Raw genomic sequence first — 24,583 nt, 5'->3', positions numbered from 1 at the left:
GCAATGTTTTTAGAGCCTTACTCTTTTCGTTTATTTACAATGTTGTTAATTTCTGCTGTACAGCAAAGTGATTCAGTTATACATACGTGTGTGCATGCTAAGTCACTTCATTCATGTCCGACTCTTTGTGACCCTATGGACTGTAGCCTGCCAGGCTCCTCTGTTCATGGGATTCTCCAGGCAAGAATAGTGGAGTGAGTTGCCATGCCCTCCTCCAGGGGATCTTCCCAACTGGGGATCAAACAAATGTCTTGTGCATTGGCAAGCAGGTTCTTTACCACTAGTGCAACCTGGGAAGCCATATATAATCTTTTTCAGATTGTTTTCCACTATGGTTTATCGCAGGATACAGAATCTAGTTCCCCTTTATATACAGCAGGACCTTGTTCATCCATCCTGTATGTCTGCACTTGCTACTCGCAGACTCCCGGCCCTTCCCCCACAAGCCTCCTCTCCCTTGGCAACCACCAGTCTGTCCCCTATAGCTGTGAGACTTTTTGTTTTGTAGCTGTTCGTTTGTATCATATTTTAGATTCCACGTGTAAGTGATATTGTGTGTTATTTGTCTTTCCAACTTTCGTTTCTGACTTCCTTCACTTAGTATGATATTCTCTAGTTTGATCCATGTTGCTGCAAATGGCATTAGTCCATTCTTTTTTATGGCTGGGTAGTATGCCACTGTATACAATGCACGCATCCTCTTTGCCCATCCACCTGTCCATGGGCGTCTTCCGTGTCTTGGCTGCTGTGAACACAGTGGAGCATGTGCCCCTCCCCCCCCTCCCCCCCCCCTCCCCCCCCCCCCCGTATCTTATTTATTTGGCTGCACCGGGCCATAGTGTGGCACGTGGGATCTTTGATCTCTGTTGTGGTGAGTGGAATCTGTAGCTGCAGCCTGTGGGATCTAGTTCCCTGACCAGGGATCGAACCCAGGCCCCCTGCATTGGGAGTGTGGAGTCTTAGCCCCTGGACCACCAGGGAAGTCAAGTATCTTTCTTAATTAGAGTTTTGTACGGATATATGCCCAGGAGTAGGATTGCTGGATCATCTGGTAGCTCTATTTTCAGTTTTCTGAGGAACCCCTGTGCTGTTTTTACACAGTGCGTGCGTGCCAAGTCTCTTCATCCGTGTCTGACTCTTTGCAGCCCTATAGACTGTAGCCCACCAGACTCCTCTGTCCATGGCATTCTCAAGGCAAGAATATTGCCATACCCTCCCTCCAGGGGATGTGCCCGACCCAGGGATCAAACCACATCTCTTCCGTCTCTTGCACTGGCAGGCGGGTTCTTTACCACCAGCGCCACCTGGGAAGCCGTTTTCCACAGTGGCTGCACCAATTTACGTCCCACCGACAGTGTAGGAAGCTTTCCTTTTCTCCACACCCACTCCAGCATTTACTCTCGGTAGACTCGATGATGGCTGTTCTGACTGGTGTGAGGGGATACCTCAGTGTAGTTTTGATACTCATTTCTCTAGACCCTTCGGAGAAGGCAATGGCACCCCACTCCAGTGCTCGTGCCTGGAAAATCCCATGGACGGAGGAGCCTGGTGGGCTGCACTCCATGGGGTCGCTAAGAGTCAGACACGACTGAGCGACTTCACTTTCACTTTTCACTTTCATGCATTGGAGAAGGAAATGGCAACCCACTCCAGTGTTCTTGCCTGGAGAATCCCAGGGATGGAGGAGCCTGGTGGGCTGCCCATGGGGTCGCTAAGAGTCAGACACAACTGAGCAACTTCACTTTGACTTTTCACTTTCATGCATTGGAGAAGGAAATGGCAACCCACTCCAGTGTTCTTGCCTGGAGAATCCCAGGGACGGGGAAGTCTGGTGGGCTGCCGTCTATGGGGTCGCACAGAGTCGGACATGACTGAAGCGACTTAGCAGTAGCAGCAGTAGCATCTCTAGGCCCTTATTAATCTTAAGTGCCCCGAACTGGACAAAGTTCCTGTGTCCAGAAAAAGGAGAATGAGTAAGTAGACCAGTACATTTAGACTGTGGAATACTGCTCAGTGATAAACAGGAGTACACTGTGGGGCCGTGCAACAACGTGGATGAACCCCACAAATGTTAAGCAGCAGGACAGGACTCTGTACAGAGGAGTGATGCGAGTATTATTCCACTTGCGTGACACCCTAGAACAGGCAGAATTCTTTGGTGGGAACACTCCAAACAGTGTTACCTGGGATGCGGGGGGAGGGGCTGGAATTAAGGACATAAGGGAGCTTCCTGGTGTGATGCTAACATATCCTGTGTCTTGATAGGGATTTGTGTTACACAGGTGCACCATTTATCCAAATGCACCAACTACAGTCAAGATTTGTGTATTTCATTGCATGCAAATGAATTTTACCTCAAAAAAGAGCAAAAGAACCACACACACATATTGAACTCTAGTTAACGCGCAGCATGATGACATATTTGGGGCCAGGCGGTAAAGTATATACTCATATGTGCAACTTCAGAAAGCGTTAAAACAGAGGATAAAGGGATGAATAGATAGTATGTGATAAAGCAACGACAATGAAGGGTTCACTGTGGGATCTAAGAGGTATGTGAGTATTCGCAATACAGTTCTTTCAACTGTTTGGTATGTTAGGAAATTTTCACAATAAAACATTGGAAATAATACCTATAAAGGCGAAGATACTTCCTCACAGGTAAGTACCCCTTTCCCTTGGGAATAAATTTAAAATAAGAGTAGGCAGGAGACAAAGGGACTTGGGAGTAAAGGGAACTACTAGCTGTAAGTGGGTTTGTTTTGTTTTGTTCCCTTAATAGTCCTTGGAAACCTAACCTACGTGCACCAGTGTCTTCAAATTTCGAGCTCCCTTCCCCAGTAAGTGTGGAAAGTACAGGGAAGAACAGAGGAAAAACAAGAAAAGACAGAGACTAAAAACTCAGTTTGCGTCAGAGAGCAAAAAGAACGTCCACAGGACGACCCAAGTCTTTCAAAAGCAAGGTGAACGCCGCCCTGTGCAACGCAGGCTGTGATAGCGATGTTTGGGAGAGCGCTCAGCTCCGATGGCACCCGCAGAGAGGGACGCGGGCATCATGGACGACAGAGGCAGGGGACGAGGCTGCAGGTCAGGGGCCACGGCAGGGGTTACCTTGTAAAGCCCGCTGTCACGACACCTCTCAGCAAGACAAGCGCGTCTTGGTAGAGGCGACCCCGCCGGCACTGGTTCAGCCTGGCAAACTCACCCAGAGGTAATCACCGTCAACCTTTACGGCGAACTTCAGTTTCCGCAGGCGGACAAGGGCGGGAGGAGAGCCGGAAACGTGGGAAATGCAGTGCACAACCCCGGCGATCTGTCCACACAGCAGCTCCTGTTGGTCCAGCAGGGTCTGGGGAGAGGAGCCAGTCCAGACATGAGGCTGAAGGGCCTGAACTCCGGGGTCGTTCCTCAGAGTCGGGGTTGGCAGACTGCAGCCCGGAGGCCAGACCGACTCTGCTGCCTGTTTCTGTCTATAATCTGTGAGCCCAGGATGGCTTTTACGGTTTTGTAAGGGTTGTCAAAATAACAACAAGGAAGAACACGTGACAAAGACCTTGCCTGGCTTACAAAGCCTAAAGCATTGGTCCTTTTGAGGCCAAGTTGGCCGAACCTTGCCCGGAGTGTCACAGAACGCCCACAGTGAATGCAGGAGATGATGCCCCAGAATGGCATTCCTGTTCCCAGGATTACAGGCCTGCGCATTTATCCCCATTCAGATCCCCATGGAGAGACCGGAGTGGTGCAGACTAATCCCTGCTCTGCAAGTCAGAGCATAATCACATGAGCAAACACACACGCCTCCCAACCCACCTTCACGCTTACTAAACCCCCAGGGGAGACAGCACGTGATGCCATGGAGAATGGAGCACTCTGCCTCAAAGGGCTGAACTTGGACCCAGTCAAGGCTCTAGATCCTTTAAAGAAAAGGCTCTGGGCAGAAAGCACTGAATGACCCCATTGTGAGGAAGGGACCAGCCCAGTCCAGAGCAGGACACATGCTGACGCTCTCCTGCATCAGTGACCCGGTGTCTTCAGTAATTCAGTGGCGCAGGGGAGAAAGGACGGGGGCAGTGGGTGAGCAGTGTCATATGATAAGAGGGACTTGAAACACAACCACACAGGGTTTGTGGATCTTGTTTGGATGCTGATTAGGACAAAAGGAAGGGAGAGAGAGAAAGGGAGAGGGAAGGAAGGGCTGAGTAACATCTCAGATAATAAAGGCGAAATGGGAACACAGACTACATAGGATGGTATTATTGCCATGAATGGCAACTTTGGCCAAGTGGGATGTTAGCAAAATATACCCTTTCCAGTTAGAGATGTTCCCTGATGCTGGTGAGATGACACCACGTCTAGGATCTGCTTCAAATACTCCAGGGGGAAAAAAAAAGAGTAGGGAGGAGTTAGGCTAGCTCATAACAGACTGGTCAGGTGGTGATCTTTGCTGAAGTCAGGCACACGAGGACTGATGACTCACTCCTCTTTACTCTGGCATAAGAAAAGTTTTTTTCTTTTTTTTTTTCAACAGAGCAGACAGAAAATCGTGACAGTAAAATAGAGAGAGAGAGGGCAGAAGTACTGGGCCGCTGGCTTGGGCATTTCAACATCAGGACAGCAACAAAGAATACAGCTACGAGTAAGGGAGCAGGGCTTCCTTGGTGGTCCAGTGGTAATGAATCTGCCTGCCAATGCAGGGGACGCGGGTTCGATCCTTGGCCTGGGAAGATTCCACATACCCCAGAGCAACTAAGCCCATGTGCCACAGCTACTGAAGCCCATGCTCTAGAGCCCGCGCTCTGCAAGAGAAGCCACTGAAATGAGTGGCCTGTGCACCACAGCGAGAGGGTAGCCGCCACTGCTTCAACTGGAGAAAGCCTGTGTGCAGCAGAAAGACCCGGTGTAGCCAAAATCATAATCATAATCATAATAAAGAAAGAAAGAACGAGAGAGTAAAAGTGGCAAATGCCTGGATTATGCGAAGAAAACTGTCCAGATATAAACTCTTTGAAAGGTCATGGGGTCCCCACTGAGTGAGCCGAGTGGCTTACCTGTGGGGGATAAAAGTAACAGATGCCAGCTCGGGTTGGATCTCCTTCTCCCTTCACCTGGGAACCATCATAGAGGAAAAAATAGTTCCACCTGCCAAGAGAAGAGAAAGGAGCTGTGTTCCCTTCCATCCTGTGAACAGGGCCTTGTAACACGCAGCTTCCGGTGGCCCAGCCCAAGAGGGACTCACGCCTCGGTATCTGAAAAGCCTTCTGGGGGCCCCAGAGGAGAAGGAAGCTGAGAGCTACAAAGAGATAAGACCATTTTGTAAGTGCAGCCGACTCAAGCTAAAAACATGCCTCCATCCAGCCGACCGACCCTCTGCCCCAAAACACCGCGAGCAGCTAAGGAAACATGGGGTGCCCACAAGACGCCTCTTATTTGAGACACTGCGCCTTAACTCCGTACCCACGCGGTTTGGTAACGGGTCTTCTAAGATGCTGAGAACGAAGTAAGTTAGGGATGTCTTAGCTGCCCTCACAACTGCTGGGCACGAGACTTCGTTTCTGCCACCGTATCGCTTAACACACACTTGCCGAGGGCTTGTGGTGTGCGCTGTGTTCGCCAGCCCTGGGGCCACAGCGAGCAAAGGGACACAGGAAACGTGCAGTCTCCAGGCAGGAGAGCACATCTGTAATGGGAAAGTGGAGCGCTACACCCCTCTCTGCCCGCTGAAACCTGAGTCCCAAGGACTTCCCTGGTGGTCCGCTGGTGAAGACGCCGCACTTCCACTGCAGGGGGCGCAGGTTCAACCCCTGGCTGAGGAAGTTAAGATCCCGTGTGCCACCTGGCTTGGCCAAAAAAACTACAAAACAAAAACTAAAAGCCTCACTCCTCCTTTGACAGGACCCCTCATCAAACTTCTGATTTCCTCTCTGCAGAGGAAGCTCTCTTCTCAATTCCCACAACCCTCTGCTCTTCCCTAAAGACTCGGGGTCTCCTCTGCGGTATAACTATAATTATCTCCTTAAGACCACAAGGCAGACTCCCCAGGCCGGCCCTGGGTTCAGCCTCTCAGTCTCTGAAAGCACGCCTGTCAGGCCAGAGCGGTGACTGCACTCTTCTCCCCAGTCTACACCCTCCCCCTGCCGCCCTCCCTGCCCCCACCTTATCCTCCCCGTGACAAGCAGTAACTCTGTTTCCAGCACATTCCGCTTGCCCAAGTTCCAGATCTTGATGTGCCACCGGCTTCAGGGCAAGAGCAGATAAAAAATGCCTCGGGCGCAGCTCAGAAACCCCGTTGCTGGGTGGTGAGCCTCTTGTAATGTAACATACAGAAATAGCACATCATCGTGTTGGGTACAGTGTTATCCGTCAGTGATGCTTCAGACAAAATGTCACAGAAAAAGATGGGATTTGTGGTTATCCGAGGCAGGGGGTGGGGGAAGTGGGGACCGGATGAAGGTAGTCAAAAGGTACAACCTTCCAGTTATACGCAGTGCCAGGGTTGTAACGTGTCGCTGTTGTTCACTTGCTGTCATCGTCTCCGACTCTTTGTGACCCCGTGGACTGTAGCCCGCCAGGCTCCTCTGTCCGTCGGATTCTCCAGGCAAGAATACTGGAGTGGGTTGCCATTTCCTCCTCCAGGGGATCTTCCCGACCCAGGGATCGAACCCGTGTCTCCTGCATTGGCAGGTAGATTCTCTACCACTGAGTGTGTGCTCAGTTGCTTGTTGTGTCCAACCTTTTGTGGCCCCGTGGACTGTAGCCCGCCAGGCTCCTCTGTCCATGGGATTTTCAAGGCAAGAGTACTGGAGTGGGTTGCCATTTCTTCTTCCAGGGGATCTTCCCGGCCTAGGGATAGATCCCGTGTCTCTTACGTGCCCTGCATTGGCAGGAGGATTCTTTACTGCTGAGCCACCAGCAAAGCCCTGGTGTACCATACAGTATGATAAATGTAATTAACACTGCCGTATGTTATATATGAAAGTTGTTAAACAGAGTAAATCCTGAGTTCTCATTACAAGGAAAAATTTTTTCCTTTTATTTTGTATCTGTGTGAGATGATGGATGCTCACTAAACTTATTGTAATCTTTTCATGATTATGTGAGTTACAGTGCTGAATGTCAATTATATGTCAGTGAACTGGAAGCTTGTAGGTAGATAAATACATGAATGAATGAATGAAACCCACTGCTGGGCTCCACCTTTTCCCCACCTTTCCACCTTTTCCTCACGTTCCCCGGGTGAAAGTGCCCCAACTCTTGACAGGCCCACAAAGAACACTTGAGTGTCATTTTGAACTGCACACATATAAATGTCATAAACTCTGCTCATTCTTTTGAAACCACGCCTCTCACTTTCCTCTCCTCGATTTAACATTCGCTGAACCAAATTCAGATAGGCTTAACCCATTTAGGGTTAAGCAGAGTTTCAGGCAGGTGTTGTGTAATACCCTTCAAGAGCCAGTCTCGCCAAACTTTTCCTCATGGCGAAATTCTGCACGGCCACCTCTGCTTGTCTCTCAAAAGTGAGGACTCAATCGCCTGTGGTACTGTCACGGCCCAGCTGCAGAATCCAGCCACAGCTATCCTTTCTGCAATCTACCAGCAGCGCTAGACCCTGCAAGAGGCTTGTGCGGTCACAACACATCAGCTTCAGAGAGAAATGGCCCTTGATTAGTGGCTCTGAGGAAAATGGTTCCCCCCGCTTAATTAAATCTAGACAATACAGTTGGGGATTTTCAGTTCACCCAAAACATCTGTCCAGCAGCCTGGCAGGAACTAAACCCCTGCAGGCCCTGCTACTCACCAGGAGGCCAACTTGCTCTCTGTGGAGGTGGAGGCCGCCATTTACTCTCCACGGGCCCTCATTCTTTTCATTTGGGTTTTCTTTTCCAGTCTGGCTTTATTCTCCCCAGCAGTGGCAATTCCTCCAGGTCCCCAGTCTGCTGAATCCGGATGTGGGGCGTTTAGGTGTCTTCAGTCATCAGCAGTCACTTGTCTAGTTTTCATTCAGCATGAAAGTGCTGCTTCCCTTCCCTGGAGGCCCTTAGGTCCCATCAGTACCTCCAGCCTCTCAGAAAGAATAAAATAAAGCAAGATGATTGTTCCACAAAGTCAAATCCACCAATCTGGTTCCATGAGCATCAGCTCTCTGGCCCTCTGTGGAACGAACCCTTCAAAGAGCTCCTCACCAGGGACGCCCCTGGACAGGCGAGATGCATGCTGAAGGCGGTGCCCTGAAGCAGTGTCTAGCTTGTCTTCTTCAAAGCCATTCTGAAGGCTTCTTTTTTAAAGTTTGAAGCTTCCCGTTCAAAGATCAGTCCCTTGGCCCTAAAATAAACACAAGGCGTAGATTATTTCAGAATCCCACGAGTGAGCATGTGACCCAGCAGAGTTAAGCAAATGGTATGCTTCAAAAGAGCTTTCCACAAAGTTGAAAAGTGTGTTTCAAGATCCAAAAGAGAGGGGAGCAAAACCTCAGAGTAAGTCCCACAGTTAACTTGTAAAAGTTATGTCACACATAAGATAAAATTAAATAACCGGTGTGAAAAAGCTTTGGGTGTCGAGCACAGCGATACAAATGAAGCAGCTGCTGTAGTAATAATGGAACTCAGATTAAGGAACTGTCACCTCGACAGCCCCAAGAGTAATCTAAACATGTAGAATCCCAGAGCTGGGCGTGTTTCCAGAAGACAGAGAATTTAACAAGTGACATTCAAACTCCCACAAAAGGAGAGAAAACTCATGAAATTTCAAACTCAGAAAGGACGAGGGCATCACTTTAATCCTCTCTTGTACTCTCCTTCAGTAACTACCTTGACTGTCTCTGGCTTCCTCCCTACAGAGACAGGTCAGTGTTAAATTTATCCTTCCACCAAGCTGACACTGGCCTTCAAGTAAACTCCACACTCTCCAGGAAAACAAAACAAGGTCTGATCCTTTGGTCACTTCAAATCTGTATTACCAACCGTCACTTTCTCCAAGCTCAGTGTCCCCAGGGACATGGTTTCAAATGCTTGCTCACCATCTGCCATCCTCCTGGGAACACAAGGGAGTTTTGTTTTTTCTTTTTTAAGCTCCTTTGGTAGAAGTCCCTAGAGAGGACATCACTGAGTCTTTGGTGGCCTGTAAAAGCTGTCTTTTCTCAGCTCTTGCTATCTTGGGGTGGGCCTCACTAGGGTCATACTCATGGCATCTGTGAAGCATATTCGGATGCCTACGGAGGCGGTATCTAAGCCCCCTGAGGCTAAGGACTGCATCCTGAAACCCCCATCCCTTGTTCCCAGAGGACTGGGCCGTCCTCTGCCAAGGTCCACTCGCTTATCTGAAAGGTCCAGAAGGAGCTGGTAATGGTCCAAGGGTAGGGCAACTGTTGGGATGCGGCCGCAGAAGTCCCTGGTGGGGGGCGGTGAGGGGGAGGCGGTGATGTGTGGCCTCAGGGTCTGCAGAGCAGGCAAAGGGGCGCGACCGACCGCGATGGGCCGGGAAGCGATGGTTAACCGCAGGTGGCAGGGGGACGTGTCTGGCCTCAGCTTCAGGGAGCTGGCATTGGCGGACAAAAAGGCGCAGGAGTAAATCGGGGCCCGGGTCACAGCGCGGAGGGGCGCCCAGAAGGCGCTCTCCCCCGGGGTCCCCCCCTCCCCCGCTTCGGTGTCCCCGCGCCGCCGGGCACTGCCCACCCACCGGAGTCGCCAGGCAGCCCCAGGGTCGGCGATCGGGCTCTCGCGACTCCCGCCCGGTACCTACGCGCGCGGCAGAGCGGTCCCAGGGTCACGCGCCACCTGAGCCTACCGCCCCCGTGAAGTTCCCGCAGGGCTGGCGCGCGTCGATGACGTAGGGTCGAGCGCGCCGTGACGTCGGAGGCCCATGGCGGCGGCGGCGGCGGCGGCGACGCGAGAAACCTGGCGGGCGGCGTCTCCGCGGAGAAGGCGCTCAGCGGCTCGGCGTCCGAAGCGGAGGGAGGCTGCGGCGGCCGCTGGGACCCCGGGAGCCGAGCCCGAGGTGGACGGTGGAGTCGTGCTTCGTCGCATCCAGGAGGCCAGGTAAGGACGGACTCGGTCCTGGGTCCAGACTTCACGCCCGTGGGAGTCTCCCCGAGCCCCAGTCTCGCCGTGTGTCCCCTTTAACGCTCAGGATTTAAGGGTTATGGGTGGAGGTAACAGAGATAAAGAGCTCATTATTGTAATAAGCACGCAATAACGTCTCTTACGGCAGTTGCAACTGCGTGGCCAATGGGCGTGAAAATAGTAATAGTACCTATATAGGCTTGTTTCGAGGGTTCAGTGGATTAGTCAATGGCTGCACCATTCCAAACAGAATCTGGCGCATGGTAAGCGCTACCCGTGTTCGGTATGAATATAATGCTGATATCGGTCATCAGTGGTTTTGCTCACACCAGGGCCGCCAGCCTGCACACTTGATAGTCATTTTCACGAGTCTCATCATTGGTTAATTGAGGAGCTGCTGCTCTGTGGCTGACACTGGCTTAAGCGCTCTTTATCGAGATGAACATCTCAGCCATGCTAGGGTCCCGATGGGGCACCTAGTCTCGAAGAAAAATGGTTTCTAGATGTGTATAGAGCCAGGTTTCAAACCTTTGTCTTTGGTAACTTCAAGTTCAGTTCAGCTTAGTCATGTCGGACTCTTTGCGACCCCATGGACTGCAGCACGCCAGGCTTCCCTCTCCATCACCAACTCCCCGAGTTTACTTAAACTCATGTCCATTGAGTCGGTGATGCCATCCAACCATCCCATCCTCTGTCATCCCCTTCTCCTCCCACCTTCAGTCTTTCCCAGCATCAGGGTCTTTTCCAATGAGTCAGTTCTTCACGTCAGGTGGCCAAAGTATTGGAGTTTCAGCTTCAGCATCAGTCCTTCCAGTGAATATTCAGGACTGATTTCCTTTAGGATGGACTGGTTGGATCTCCTTGCTGTCCAAGGGACTCTCAAAGTGTTCTCCAACACCACAGTTCAAAAGCATCAGTTCTTCGGTGCTCAGCTTTCTTTATAGTTCAACTCTCACATCCATACATGACCACTGGAAAAACCATAGCCTTGACTAGACGGACCTTTGTTGGCAAAGTAATGTCTCTGCTTTTGAATATGCTGTCTAGGTTGGTCATAACTTTTCTTTCAAGGAGCAAGTGTCTTTTAATTTCATGGCTGCAGTCACCATCTGCAGTGATTTTGGAGCCCCCCAGAATAAAGTCCGTCACTGTTTCTCCATCTATTTCCCATGAAGTGATGGGACCAGATGCCATGATCTTAGTTTTCTGAATGTTGAGTTTTAAACCAACTTTTTCACTCTCCTCTTTCACTTTCATCAAGAGGCTCTTTAGTTCTTCACTTTCTGCCATAAGGGTGGTGTCATCTGCATATCTGAGGTTATTGATATTTCTCCCGTCATTCTTGATTCCAGCTGTGCTTCATCCAGCCCAGCGTTTCTCATGATGTACTCTGCATATAAGTTAAATAAGCAGGGTGATGATATACAGCCTTGACGTTCTCCTTTCCCTGTTTGGAACCAGGGAACTTCAGAACTTTCTTCAAAACTTTGATAACTTCAAAGCTCTCCATTATTCTGGTTTATCCCACCCCCACCCCTCCATGCTTTGCTGTGTACTTTATATAGTGTTGAGGAGGAAAAGTCTACTCTTCTAGGTTCTTCTGGCTGCTCTAATAATCAGATTGACACAAGACAGATTAAGTCATGTCTGACTCTTTGGGACCCCAGGAACTGCAGCACGCCTTCACCATCAAAACCTGAGTTTGCTCAAACTCATGTCCATTGAGTTGGTGATGCCATCTTGCCATCCAACCATCTCATCCTCTCTCGCTCCCGTCTCCTGTCCTCAGTCTTTCTCATCATCAGGGTCTTTTCCAAGGTATTGGAGCTTCAGCATCAGTACTTCAATGAATATTCAGGGTTGATTTCCTTTAGGATTGACTGGTTTGATCTCCTTACTGTCCAAGGGACTTTAAAGAGTCTTCTTCAGCACCGGACTTTGAAAACATCAGTTCTTTGGTGCTGAACCTTCTTTATGGTCCAACTCTCACATCGGTACATGACTGCTGGAAAACCATGGCTTTGACTATATGTACCTTTATTGGGCTTCTCTTGTGGCTCAGTTGGTAAAGAATCCACCTGCAATGCAGGAGACCTGGGTTCGATCCCTGGGTTGGGAAGATCTGCTGGAGAGGGGAACAGCTACCCACTCCAGTATTTTGGCCTGGAGAATACATGGACTGTGTAGTTCATGGGGTCACAAAGAGCTGGATATGACTGAGTGACTTTCACTTGTTAGCAAAATGATCTCTGCTTTTTAATATTCTGTCTAGGTTTGTCATAGCTTTCCTGCCAAGAAGCAAATGTCCTCTAATTTTATGGCTACAGTCACCATCAGCAGTGATTTTAGAGCCTAAGAAGAGGAAATCTGTCACGCTTCCACCTTTTCCCCTTCTATTTGCCATGAAGTGATGGGACCGGATGCCGTGAGCTTAGTTTTTTTAATATTGAGTTTTAAGCTGGTTTTTTCAGTCTCCTTCACCCTCATCAAGGGGCTCTTTAGTTCCTCTTTGCTTTCTGCCATATGAGTGGTATCATCTGCATATCTTATCAGAGGTTGTTGATACTTCTCCCAGCGATCTTGATTCCTGCTTGTAACTCACCCAGGCCAGCATTTTGCATGATGTGCTCTGTGTATAAGTTAAATAAACAGGGTGACAATAAACAGCCTTGTACTCCTTTCTCAGTTCCGAGCCAGTCAGTTGTTCCATACAGGATTCTAACTGTTGCTTTTTGACCTGCATACAGGTTTCTCAGGAGACAGGTAAGATGGTCTGGTATTCCTATCTCTGTAAGAGTTTTCCACAGTTTGTTATGATCCACACAGTCAAAGGCTTTAGCGTAGTCATTGAAACAGAGGTAGATGTTTTTCTGGAATTCTTTGCTTCCTCTGTGATCCAGCGAATGTTGACAGTTTGATCTCTGGTTCCTCTGCCTTTTCTAAACCCAGTTTGAACATCTGGAAGTTCTTGGTTCATGTAATGTTGAAGCCTAGCTTGGAGGATTTTGAGCCTAACCTTACTAGCATGGGAGATGAGTGCAATTGTCCAGTGGTTTGAACATTCTTTAGTACTGCCCTTCTTGGGAATTTGAATGAGGATTGACCTTTTCCAGTCCTGTGCCCACTGCTGGGTTTTCCAGATTTGCTCACCTTTGAGTGCAGCACTTTGATAGCATCATCTTTTAGGATTCTAAGTAGCTCTGCTGGAATTCCATCACCTCCTCTAGCTTTCTTGACAGCTGCTGCTGCGAAGTCGCTTCAGTCGTGTCCGACTCTGTGCGACCCCAGAGACGGCAGTCCACCAGGCTCCCCCATCCCTGGGATTCTCCAGGCAGGAACACTGGAGTGGCTTGCCATTTCCTTCTCCAATGCATGAAAGTGAAAAGTGAAAGTGAAGTCGCTCAGTCGTGTCCGACTCTTGGCGACCCCATGGACTGCAGCCCACCAGGCTCCTCCGTCCGCGCGATTCTCCAGGCAGGAGCACTGGAGTGGGGTGCCATCGCCTTCTCCGTTCTTGGCAGCAGTGCTTCCCAAGGCCCACTTGACTTCACGCTCCAGAATGTCTGGTTCTGAGCGAGAGACTGTACTATTGTGGTTATCTGGGTCGTTAAGATCTTTTTTGTACAGTTCTGTGTATTCTTTCCATCTCGTCTATCTTTTCTGCTTCTCTTAGGTCTTTACCGTTTCTGTCCTTTATTGTGCCCATCTTTGGATGAAGTGCTCCTTTGATGTTTCTGATTTTCTGGAGGAGACCTCTCGTCTTTCCCCTCTGTTGTCTTCCTCTGTTTCTCTGCGCTGTTCACTGAAGAAGGCCTTCTGCCCCTCCGTGCTGTCCTCTGGAACTCCACGTTTAGTTGGCTGAACCTTTCCCTTTCTCCCTTGCTTTTCGCTTCTCTTCTTTCCTCAGCTATTTGTAAAGCCTCCTGAGACAACCACTTTGCCTTCCTGCCTTTCTTTTCCTTTGGGATGGTCTTGTCCGCTGCCTCCGTGCAGCACTACGGGCCTCTGTGCATCGTTCTTCAGGGAGTCTGCTTGCTGGATCTAATCCCTTGAATCTACTTGTCGTCTCCACTTATACTCATAGGGGATTGGATTTAAGTTGGACCTGACTGGCCTGGTGGTTTTCCCCACTTGCTTTAATTTAATCCTGAATTTTGCCATAAGGAGCTGATGATCTGAGCCATAGTCAGCTCCCGGTCTTGTTTTTGCTGACGGTATACAGCTTCTCCATCTTTGGCTACAAAGAATGTAATCAGTCTGATTTTGACATTGACCATTTGGTGATGTCCATGTGCAAAGTCCTCTCTTGTGTTGTTGAAAAAGGGTGTTAGCTGTGACCAGTGCATTCTCTTGGCAGAATTCTGTTAGCCTTTGCCCTGCTTTATTTTGTACTCCAAGGCCAAATTGCCTGTTGATACTCCAGGTATCTCTTGACTTCCTACTTTTGCATTCCAGCCCCCTCTGATGAATAGGACATCTCTTTTTGGTGTTAGTTCTAAGAGGTCTTCTAGGTCTTCATTGATTTTTTTCTGCATCAGACTTGGATTACTGTGATACTGAATGATTTCCCTTGGGAACGAACTGAGATCATTTTGTCATTCTTGAAGTTGCACCCAAGTACTGCATTTCAGACTCTCTTGTTGACTCTGAGGGCTACTCCAGTTCTTCTATGGGATTCTTGCCCTCAGAGGAGATACAGTGGTCAGCTGAATTATCTTTGCCCGTTCCCCTCCATTCTAGTTCACTGATTCCTAAGACGTCGATGTTTACTCTTGCCATCTCCTGCTTGACCATGTCCGGTTTACCCTGATGCATGGACCTAACATTCCAGGATCTTTTGCAATATTGTTCTTTGCAGCATCGGATTTTACTTTCATCACCAGACATCCACCCTGAGCGTCGTTTCTGCTTTGGCCTTTCCGGAGCTGTAAGTAGCTGTTCTCCGCTCTTCCCTGGTAGCATGTTGGACCCCTTCCGACCTGGGGGGGCTCATCTGTTGGTGTCGTATCTTTTCGCCTTTTTATAGAGTTTTTGTGAGGATCTGGTATCTTGGACCATGTGTGTTCTCACAGTTCCTATGCCCTTTCTCCCGTGATGGGCACATACGTTGCTTCCACATCTTGGGCTGTTGCAGATTGTGGGCATGGGGCATGAATGCCATGAATGCGCGTGGGTTTTCAAAGTAGTGTTTTCATTTTCTTCAGAGAAATACCCACAAGTTGGAATTGTTGGCTCAAATGGTAGTTCTTTTTTTTAAGACTTTTTTTTTTTTTTATGTGGACCATCTTTAAAGTCTTTATTGAGTTTGTTACAACATTGTTTCTGTTGTACGCTTTGGCGGTTTTTGTTTTTGTTTTGGCCAAGTCGCATATGGGGTCTTAACTCCCCAACCAGGGATGGAGCCCACACCCCCTGTGTTGGAACGTGAAGTCTTAGCCACTGGACTGTCGGGGGCCCCTCAAATGGTAGTTCTGTTTTTAATTTTTTGATACTGTTTCCCGCAGTGGCCGCGCCAGTTGACATTTCTACCAGCAGTATGCCAGAGTTCTCCTCTGTCCACATCCTTACCAGCACTTGTTATTTCTCTCTCTTCTTGATATAGCCATCCTAAGAGGTATGAGGTGGTAACTCATGGTGGCTTTCATTTGTACTTCCCTACTGTTTAGTGATGTTGAGCAGCTTTTCATGAACCTGTTGGCCATCTGTATGTCTTCTTTGGAAAAAAGGTGTGTTCAGATTTCCTGCCCATATTTTAATTGAAGTGTTTGGGGTTTTTTGCTGTTGTGTGTTCTATGTATGTTTTGGATATTAAGCCCTTATCAGATACATGATTTGCAGATACTGTCTCCCATTCGGTATGTTGCCTTTTCATTTTGTCCATGGTTACAGATGCCATGCAGAGGCTTTTTAGTTTGATGTAGTTCCACTTGTTTATTTTTGCTGTTGTTATCTGTACTTTAGGTGTTAGATTTAAAATATCATCACCAAAAAATTTTTAATAAATAGAAACAAACAAGCATCACCAATACTTGTGTCACGTTTACTGCCTGTGTTTTCTTCCAGGAGTTTTATGGTTTCCAGTCTTTCTAAAGGTATACGCAGTTTTGTTTGTCTGGCCGCACCGGTTCTTAGTTGCGGCGTGCTCCATCTTTTAATCGCAGCATGTGATATCTAGTGCGCCGGCCAGGCGTCAGACCCATGCCCCCTGCATTGTGAGTGTGGAGTCTTAGCAGCTAGACCACCAAGGAAGTCCTGATCTCAAGTCTTATATTTAAGTCTAAATCCATTTTGAGTTAAGCTTTGTGTATGGTGTAAGATAGTGGTCTAGTTTTATTCTTCTTTTTTTTTAATGTGGATGTCAGTTTTTCCAAATGCAATTTATTGAAGAGACTGTCTTTTCCATTTTGCATTCTTGGCTCCTTTGTTGTAAATTAACTGACCATAGATGGAGTGGATTTATTTCTAGGCTCTGTTCTGTTCCACTGATCTGTGTGTCTGTTTTTAAACCAAAACTATACTGTTTTAATTACTATAGCTTTGTGATAGATTTGAAATCAGAGGGCATGGTAGCTCTAGCTTTGTTGTTCTTTCTCAAGATTGCTTTGGCTATTTGGGGTCTTTTGTGGTTCCATACAAATTTTAGAATTGTTTGTCCCGTTTCATTAAAAATGCCATGGGAATTTTGATGAGGATTGCATTGAATCTGTAAATTTCTTCAGGTAATATGGGCATTTTAACAACATTAATTGCAATCCATGATCAGGAAATATGTTTCCACTGTTTTGTGTCTTCTTCAGTTTTCTTTCTTTAGTATCTTGTCTTTTTCAGTATGTGAGTCTTTCACTTGCTTGGTTACATTTATTCTTAGGTATTTTATTCTTTTTTAGTTATAAAAATCTTTTTGATGCAGTTGTACATGAGGTTGTTTCTTTTTTTTTCTGATCAGTATTTTTTATTGAAGTGAGTTGATTTAAATTGTGTTAATTTCTGTTGTACAGCAAAGTGATTCATTTATCATATATTAACATATGCATTCTTTTTTATATGTTCTTTTTGTTGTGGTTTCTCACGGGATATTGGCTGTAGCTCTCTGCTGTACAGTAGGGCCGTGTGGTTTATCCCTTCTCTACATGGAAGTGTCATCTGCTGACCCACCTCCCACGCCAGCCCTCTCCCCGCTCTGCTCTGGGGGCCACCAGCCTGTCCTCTTGGAGAAAGCAATGGCACCCCACTCCAGCACTCTCGCCTAGAAAATCTCATGGACGGAGGAGCCTGGTGGGCCACAGTCCATGGGGTCGCTAAGAGTCGGACAAGACTCAGCGACTTCACTTTCACTTTTCCCTTTCATGCATTGGAGAAGTAAATGGCAACCCACTCCAGTGTTCTTGCCTGGAGAATCCCAGGGATGGGGGAGCCTGGTGGGCTGTCTATGGGGTCGCACAGGGTCGGACACGACTGAAGCAACTTAGCAGCAGTGGCAGCCTGTTCTTTGTCTCCATGAGTCTGATTTGGATTCATAGGCAAGTTCATTTGTGTCATATTTTAGATTCCACATAGAATTGATACCATATGGTCTTTCTGTTTCTGACTTACTTCACTTAGTATGGTAATCTATTGCTTCCAGCTATGTTGCTGCAAATGGTGTCTTTTTTATGGCTGAGTAGTATTCCATCACACACACACACACACACACACACACACACCCACACACCCCTTCTTTATTCATCTGTCAATTAACGCATAGGTTGCTCCCATGTCTTGGCTGTTGTGAATAGTGCTGCTATGAATATAGGTTTGCGTGTATCTTTTTAAACTATAGCTTTGTTCGGATATATGCCCAGGAGTGGAATTGCCGTATCATATGGTTATTCTATTTTAAGTTTTCTGAGGAACCTCCGTAAGTGTTTTCCGCGTGGCTGCACCAACTTATATTCCCACCAGCAGTGCGGGAGGACTCCCCTTTCTCCATGCCATTCTCCAGCATTTGGTATCGGTAGACTTTTAAAGCCATTCTGATGGATGTGAGGGGATAGATAGCTCAGTGTAGTTTTGATGTGCACTTCTCTGGTAATTAGCTGTGATGAGCGTCTTCTCACGTGCCTATTGGCCATCTGTATTTCTTCTTTGAAAAAATGTCTGTTTAGGTCTTATGCCCATTTTTCAGTTGGTTGTTTCGTGTTTTGTTGTTTTGTGAGGTCCTTATGTATTTTGTAAATTAAACCCTTGTCAGTTGCGTTGTTCACAGATATTTTATCCCATTCCTTAGGTTGCCTTTTCGTTTGTTTGTGGTTTCCTTTGCTGTGCAGAAGCTTGAGTTTTTAATTTGATTAGATCCCATTTAGGGCTTCGCTTGTGGCTCAGCTGGTGAAGACTGCCTGCAGCGCGGGAGACCCGCCTTCAGCTGCTGGGCTGAGAAGACCCCCTGGAGAAGGGAAAGGCTGCCCACTCCAGTGTTCCAGCCTGGAGAGTTCTGTGGACTGTGTAGTCCCTGGGGTCTCAAAGAGTCAGACATGACTTAGCGACTTTCACTTTACTTCACTTCATTTATTTTTTATTTCTGTTGCCTTGAGAAATTGACCTAAGAAAACATTGGTATAACTTATGTCAGAGAATATCTTGCCTATGATATCTTCTAGGACTTTTATGGTGCCATGCATTATATTTAAGTCTTTAGTCCATTTTGGGTTTCTTTTTGTGTATGGTGAGATGGTGTGTTCCAACATCACTGATTTACGTGAGGTTGTCTGGCTTTCCCCACACCACTTGCTGAAGAAGCGGTCTTTTTCCCATTGTGTATCATTGCCTCCTCTGTGAAGTACTGATTTACCACAGACGTGTGGCTGTATCTCTGGGCTGTCTGTTCTGTTCCGTTGATCCGTATGTCTGGTTTGGGCCAGTGCCGCACTGGTTTGATCACCATAGCTTTGTAGCGTTATCTGACGTCTGGGAGGGTTGTGCCTCCAGCTTTGTTCTTTTTCTTCTGGATTACTTTGGCAATTCTGGATCTTTTATGATTCTGTTTAAATTTTCAGATTATTTGTTCTAGTTATGTGAAAAAAGGTCATGGGTAACTTGATAGGGATCACATTAAATCTGTGTATTACTTCGGGTGGTATGGACATTTTAATAATATTCTTCCAATCCAAGAGCATGGGACATGAGTCATCTTGAATTTCCTTTATTAATGTTTTATAGTTCTCAGTGTGTGTTTCACTTCCTTGGTCAGGTTTACTCCAAAGTATTTTATTTTGGTGGTGGGGGGAGGGGGCGAGGATGTGATTTTAAGAGGTTGTTTTTTTTTTTTTTCCTTCATTCCCTTTATGATATTTTTTGTGTAAAGAAATGCAGTCAATTTCTTGCTGCTGTGCTGAATTTATCAGTTCTAGTAGTTTTTGTGTGACGTCTTTAGTGTTTTCTATATATAGTATTGTATTATCTGCATATAATGACAATTTTATTTCTTCCATCCCAATTTGAATATCTTTTGTTTCTTTTCCTTATTTGATTGCTGTGGCTAGCACTGCCAATACTATAAAAGAAGAGGTGAGAGTGGGCATCCTTATCTTCTTCCAGATATTAAGGGGAACGCTTTCAGCTTTTCACCAGTTAATATCATGTTGCCTTTGGGTTTGTCATAAATGGGTTCCCCAGGTGGCACTCATGGTAAAGAATCCACCTGCCAATGCAGAGGACATTAGAGACATGGGTTCAATCCCTGGAGGAGGTCATGGCAACCCACTCCAGTATTCTTGCCTGGAGAATTCCATGGACAGAGGAGCCTGGTGGGCTACAGTCCATGGGATCACAGAGAGTCAGACAGGACTGAGCGATTAACACTTTCACTTGCCATAAATAGCTTTCATTATCCTGAGATGTTTCCCTCTATATCCACTTTAGAAAGAGCTTTAAAAAAAAAATCATGAAAGGATATTGAATTTTGTCAAATGCTTTTTCAAATGCTTTTTCTGTATCTAATAGATGATGATAACGTGTTTTAGTCTTTAGTTTATCCCATTGATTGATTTTGCATATATTGGGCCATCTTTGTGAACTTGGGATGAATCTCACTTGGATGCAGTGTGTAATCTTTTTATGCGTTATTGGATTCAGTTAATATTTTGTTGAGAATTTTTGCATCTATATTCATCAAAAATATTGGCCTATAATTTTCTTTTCTTTTTCGTGATGTTTCTGTCTGGTTTTCGTATCAGGGTAATGATTGTTTCATAGAATGTCTTTGGGAGTGCTGCTTCCTCTCCATTTTTTTGGGAAGAGTTTGAGAAGGATCGGGCTTCCTTGGGGGCTCAGCTGGTAAAGAATCTGCCTGCAGTACGGGAGACCTGGTTTCCATCCCTGGGTTGGGAAGATCCCCTGGGGAAGGGAAAGGCTGCCCACTTCAGTGTTCTGGCCTGGAGAATGCCATGGTCGACTGTATAGTCCCTGGAGTTGCAGAGAGTCGGACACGACTGAGCGACTTTCACTTCACTTTCACTTCACTTAAGGGTTGGTATCAGTTCTTCTTCTCATGTTTGGTACAATTTACCTTTGAAGCCCTCTGGTCCTGGACTTTTCTTTGTAGGGAGTTTTTAAATTACAGACTGTATTTCACTTCTGGTGATCAGAGGATTTCTTCCTGATTCAGTTTTGATGGGCTGTGTGTTTTTAGAGACTTAGCCATTTCTTCCAGGCTGTCAGCTGTGCTGGCTCGTAATTGTTCCTGGTGCTCTGCTCTGTGTTTCTGTCGTGTCTCCTTTTCCATTTCTTGTTTGTTGATTTGGGGTGTCACTCTCCATCTTGGTGAGCCTGGCTCGAGTTTTGTCAATTGCGTTTATCCTTTCACAGAACTAGTTTCTGATTTTACTGAGTTTATCTATGTTTTCTAATCTCTCTTGTTTATTTCCTCTCTGACATTTATTACTTTGTTCCCTCTGGTTTTAGGTTTTGTTTGTTCTTTTTCTAATTCTCTTAAGTGATAAATTAGGTTCTTTATTTGAAATTTTTCTTGTTTTTTGAGGAAGGCCTGCATTGCTGTGAACTTTCCTCTAAACTGCTTTTCCCGCATCACATAGATTTTGTGCTTTCATTTCCATTTGTCAAAAGTCTTTCTTAATCTCCTCTTTGATTTCACTGCTGACCCACTAGTTTTTTAGCAGGTTGTTGCTTAGTCCTCGTGTAATCATGTGGTTTTTTTCTCATTTCTTTTTCTGTGATTAATTCCTGGTTTCATGCCGTTTTGGTCAGGAAAGATGCTTGAGATAATTTCCATGCTCTTAAATTTGTTGAGGCTTGTTTTGTACCCTAGTAGGTGGTGAATCCTAGAGAATGTTCCATGTGCAATTGAAAAGTGTGTATTCTGGGTATTTTTTTGGATGTAAGGTTCTAAAAATACCCATTAAGTCTTAACTGTTCTTTTTGTATCATTTCGTATCTGTTACTTTATTGATGTGAGTGGGGTGCTAACCTCTCCGACTTTTCAGGATTTCTGTCAGTTTCTAACCCTTTATGTCTGTTAGTGTTTGTTCTGTGTGTGGGTGCCCCCGTGTGTTAGGTGTGCGCATGTTGATGAGTGTAAGATCTTCTTCTGTTGGTCCTTGTATCATCATATAGTGTCCTTCTTTATCTTTCTTTATCTCCTTTGTTGTAAAGTCTATTTTGTCTGATATTAGTATTGCAACCCCTGCTTTCTTGTCACTTCCTTTTGCATGAAATGTCTTTTTCTATCCCCCCTTTCCATCTGTATGTGTCCTTTGCCCTAAAGTGGGTCTTTTGTGACCAGTGTATTGTAGGCTCTTGTTTTTTGTTTTTTTGTTTTTTTTTAATCCAGTCTGCCACTGTGTGTCTTTTAATTGCAGCATTTAGTCCATTGACATTTAAGGCAATTATCGATAGATATATATTTACTGCCATTTTAAATCTTGTTTTCCCTTTGATTTTATGTTTCTTCTTTGTCCCTTTTTCTTTTTTGTGGTTTGGTGGTTTTCTTCCCTCTTGTTTATGTTCTCTTCTTTTTGGTTCTTGTGACTCTGTTGTATGCTTTTGATTTGTGGTTACCCTGTTTTTCAAGTATGTGAACCCCTTCCTGTATTTGCTTGTCTTAGACTGGTAATCAATCATACAGGCTCCAACACATTATAGGGGGAAATAATCTATGTTCTTACTCTCCTTCCCCACGTCTTACGGTTTTGATTGCCTCTTTTATATCTTCATGTTCATGCTCCACTCTCTGTGGTTATCACAGTCACAGAAGATTTTTAGATTTTTTTAGAAGTCTATTTACTGGCTTATTGATGTGATTTACTTTCCAATTGTGATTTCCTCTTTATTAACATTTCCTTTAGGATAGGTTGAGTATTGCTGTATTTTTTTAGTTTTTGCTTATTTAAGAAATTCTCTGTCTATTCTAAGTGATAATCTTGCTGGATGGACGATCCTCGGTTACAGATCTTTCCCTTTTAGGACTTTGAGCCTATCTTACCACTGTAAGATAGATTTCTGGCCGGTAACATTTCTGTAGAGAAACTGTCTGATGGCCTTGTTGGGGGGAGCAGGGGTTCCCTTAAAATGTGTTGTTTAGTTGCTGAGTCATGTCCTAGTCTCTGTGACCCTATGGACCGTAGCCCACCAGGCTTCTCTGTCCATGGGATTTCCTGGGCAAGAACACTGGAGTGGGTTGCCATTTCCTCCTCCAGGGGATCTTCCTGACCCAGGGATCAAACTCATGTCTCTTACATTGGCAGGCAGGTTCTTTATCACTGAGCCGCCAGTTTTTCTCTTGCTGCCTGTAGAATTTCTCTTTAGCTATCTTTCACTTTTGCCATTTTTTTAATTACAGTATGTCTTGGGGCTTCCCTGGTGGCTCATCAGTAAAGAATCTGCCTGTGGTGCAGGAAACATGGCATCGATTCCTTCCTGTACCTGGATATCTGCTTCCTTCTGTAGGTTTGTGAAGTTCTCAGCCATAATCTCTTGAAATACATTTTTGATCCCCTTTTCTCTTTCTTCCCCTTCTGAAATCCCTATTATGCATGCTTTGTATTATTCCATAAGTCTTTTATATTGGTGTTTTCTCTCAGTTGGCTTTTTGTGAGTATGCACATAAGGGAAAAAGCTACAATGGACTGGGGGGACCTGCCTCTCCCCTTATGCAGCCCCCCACGACGTGGCCTGGCACACCCTTAGCTGTGGGTGCCCCCGATTCCAGCCCCATCCCAGCTGTTCCCACACAGCCAACCCCAGTCCTCCCTAGGTTTGATCTCAAAGCCCACGTCCCGGCACCCAGCCTGGACCCGTGCCAGGCCCGTGTCTCAGGCGCAGGGCAGCGGCACTGACTGCCCATGTAGCCCTCTGTTTGCTCTGGCTGCCGCAGGCCGGCTGCCGCGTTCTTCCCCGAGGCTCTGACAGATCTCCAGGCCGGTGCAGGGGGGCTTCCCAGGGTGCGGGAATTTTTTTATCTTTTGTTCTACCCAGTTGCATGGAGATTTGCGTGGTTGCCCTTTCCGCACTCTGAAGTCTTCTGCCAGCGTTCGTTAGATATTCTGCGAGAATCGTTCGACGTGTATTTTTGATGTATTTGTGGGAGAAGGTGAGCTTCCCATCCTGCTGCTCCGTCACCCTCATCCTCCCCACGGTTGCTTCTCACTTTCTGTTTCTGACAGCTCATCATTCTGTGCTTTGCTGTCACTTCAGTCGGGTCCGACTCTCTGCGACCCCGTGGACCATAGCCTGCCAGGCTCCCCTGTCCATGGGATTCCCCAGGCGAGAATACTGGAGTGGGATGCCATGCCCTCCTCCAGGGGATCTTCCCAACCCAGGGATGGAACCCACGTCTCTTAGATGTCCTGCACTGGCAGGTAGATCCTTTGTCACTAGCGCCCCCTGGGAAGCCCCAGGTCGTTCTTAGTGTGTGGAGATGCAGCGTAGTTCAGGGTGTTGAGTTTTGTCTGCTGCCGCATTGCGGAGTTTGTTGGTTCGTTCTGACGGCTCTTTTAGAGTCTTGCAGGGTTTCTTGTCTGTAGTGCGATGTCATGTGCAGATAGTGACAATTTTACTTCTTGCTTTCCAACTGGGATTCTTTTTCTTTTTCTTGCCTAACTGGTTCGGCTAAGGCTTCCAGCACCTTGTTGAATAAAAGTGGTTAGAATGAGTGGGCACCCTTGTCTTGTTCCTGATCATAGAGGAAAGGCTTTCAGTTCTACACTGTTGAGAATAATGTTAGCTGTGGGTTTGTCATATATGGCTTTTGGTTTTTCTTTTAATGTGTTCAAAGCACCTTATGGTTTTGCAGAGCATCTTCATAGACGCAGTATCTTATGAGACCCTCACAGTGACCCTGCGTGGTAGGGGTTACGACGCCCGTCTTATGGGGAGAGAGTGGAAGTGGTGAAACACACAGGCACGCTGTTTAGAACCCTGCAAGAGCCTTAGCACTGTGAGTCCCAGGGCTGTGTGCTAATTCCTGAAGGAGAGGACAGTTGTGAGAGTGTAATCTGTTTATTAATAGATATTTAAAAAATAACGTGGAATCG

General features: G+C 46.6%; 2 protein-coding genes across 6 annotated transcripts in view; one reads left to right on the top strand and one right to left on the bottom strand.

Moving 5' to 3' along the window:
- The window catches only part of HPS4 (HPS4 biogenesis of lysosomal organelles complex 3 subunit 2), a 26,914-nt gene extending 17,053 nt beyond the window's left edge, over positions 1-9,861 (bottom strand). For 3 of the 5 annotated variants that reach the window (XM_006055571.4, XM_044930006.2, XM_044930004.2), the window contains exons 1-4: positions 9,676-9,827; positions 7,799-8,322; positions 5,049-5,139; positions 3,206-3,349 (exon numbers count right to left, since the gene is read on the bottom strand). In XM_006055571.4, coding sequence (XP_006055633.4) covers positions 3,206-3,349; positions 5,049-5,139; positions 7,799-7,839 — 276 coding nt within the window. In that variant the 5' untranslated portion in view covers positions 7,840-8,322; positions 9,676-9,827. Of the gene's footprint in view, positions 1-3,205; positions 3,350-5,048; positions 5,140-7,798; positions 8,323-9,675 lie in introns of all 5 variants that reach the window. The other 2 variants (XM_044930003.2, XM_006055570.4) reach the window with 2 other exon arrangements.
- The window catches only part of SRRD (SRR1 domain containing), a 25,097-nt gene continuing 10,343 nt past the window's right edge, over positions 9,830-24,583 (top strand). The window contains exon 1 of the mRNA XM_006055566.4: positions 9,830-10,034. Within this exon, the coding sequence (XP_006055628.4) occupies positions 9,859-10,034 (176 nt within the window). The 5' untranslated portion in view covers positions 9,830-9,858. The remainder of the gene's footprint in view (positions 10,035-24,583) is intronic.

Source organism: Bubalus bubalis, chromosome 17 (genome assembly GCF_019923935.1).
Source record: "Bubalus bubalis isolate 160015118507 breed Murrah chromosome 17, NDDB_SH_1, whole genome shotgun sequence".
Taxonomy (NCBI): Eukaryota; Metazoa; Chordata; class Mammalia; order Artiodactyla; family Bovidae; genus Bubalus; species Bubalus bubalis.
This window is presented reverse-complemented; position numbering and strand designations above follow the sequence as displayed.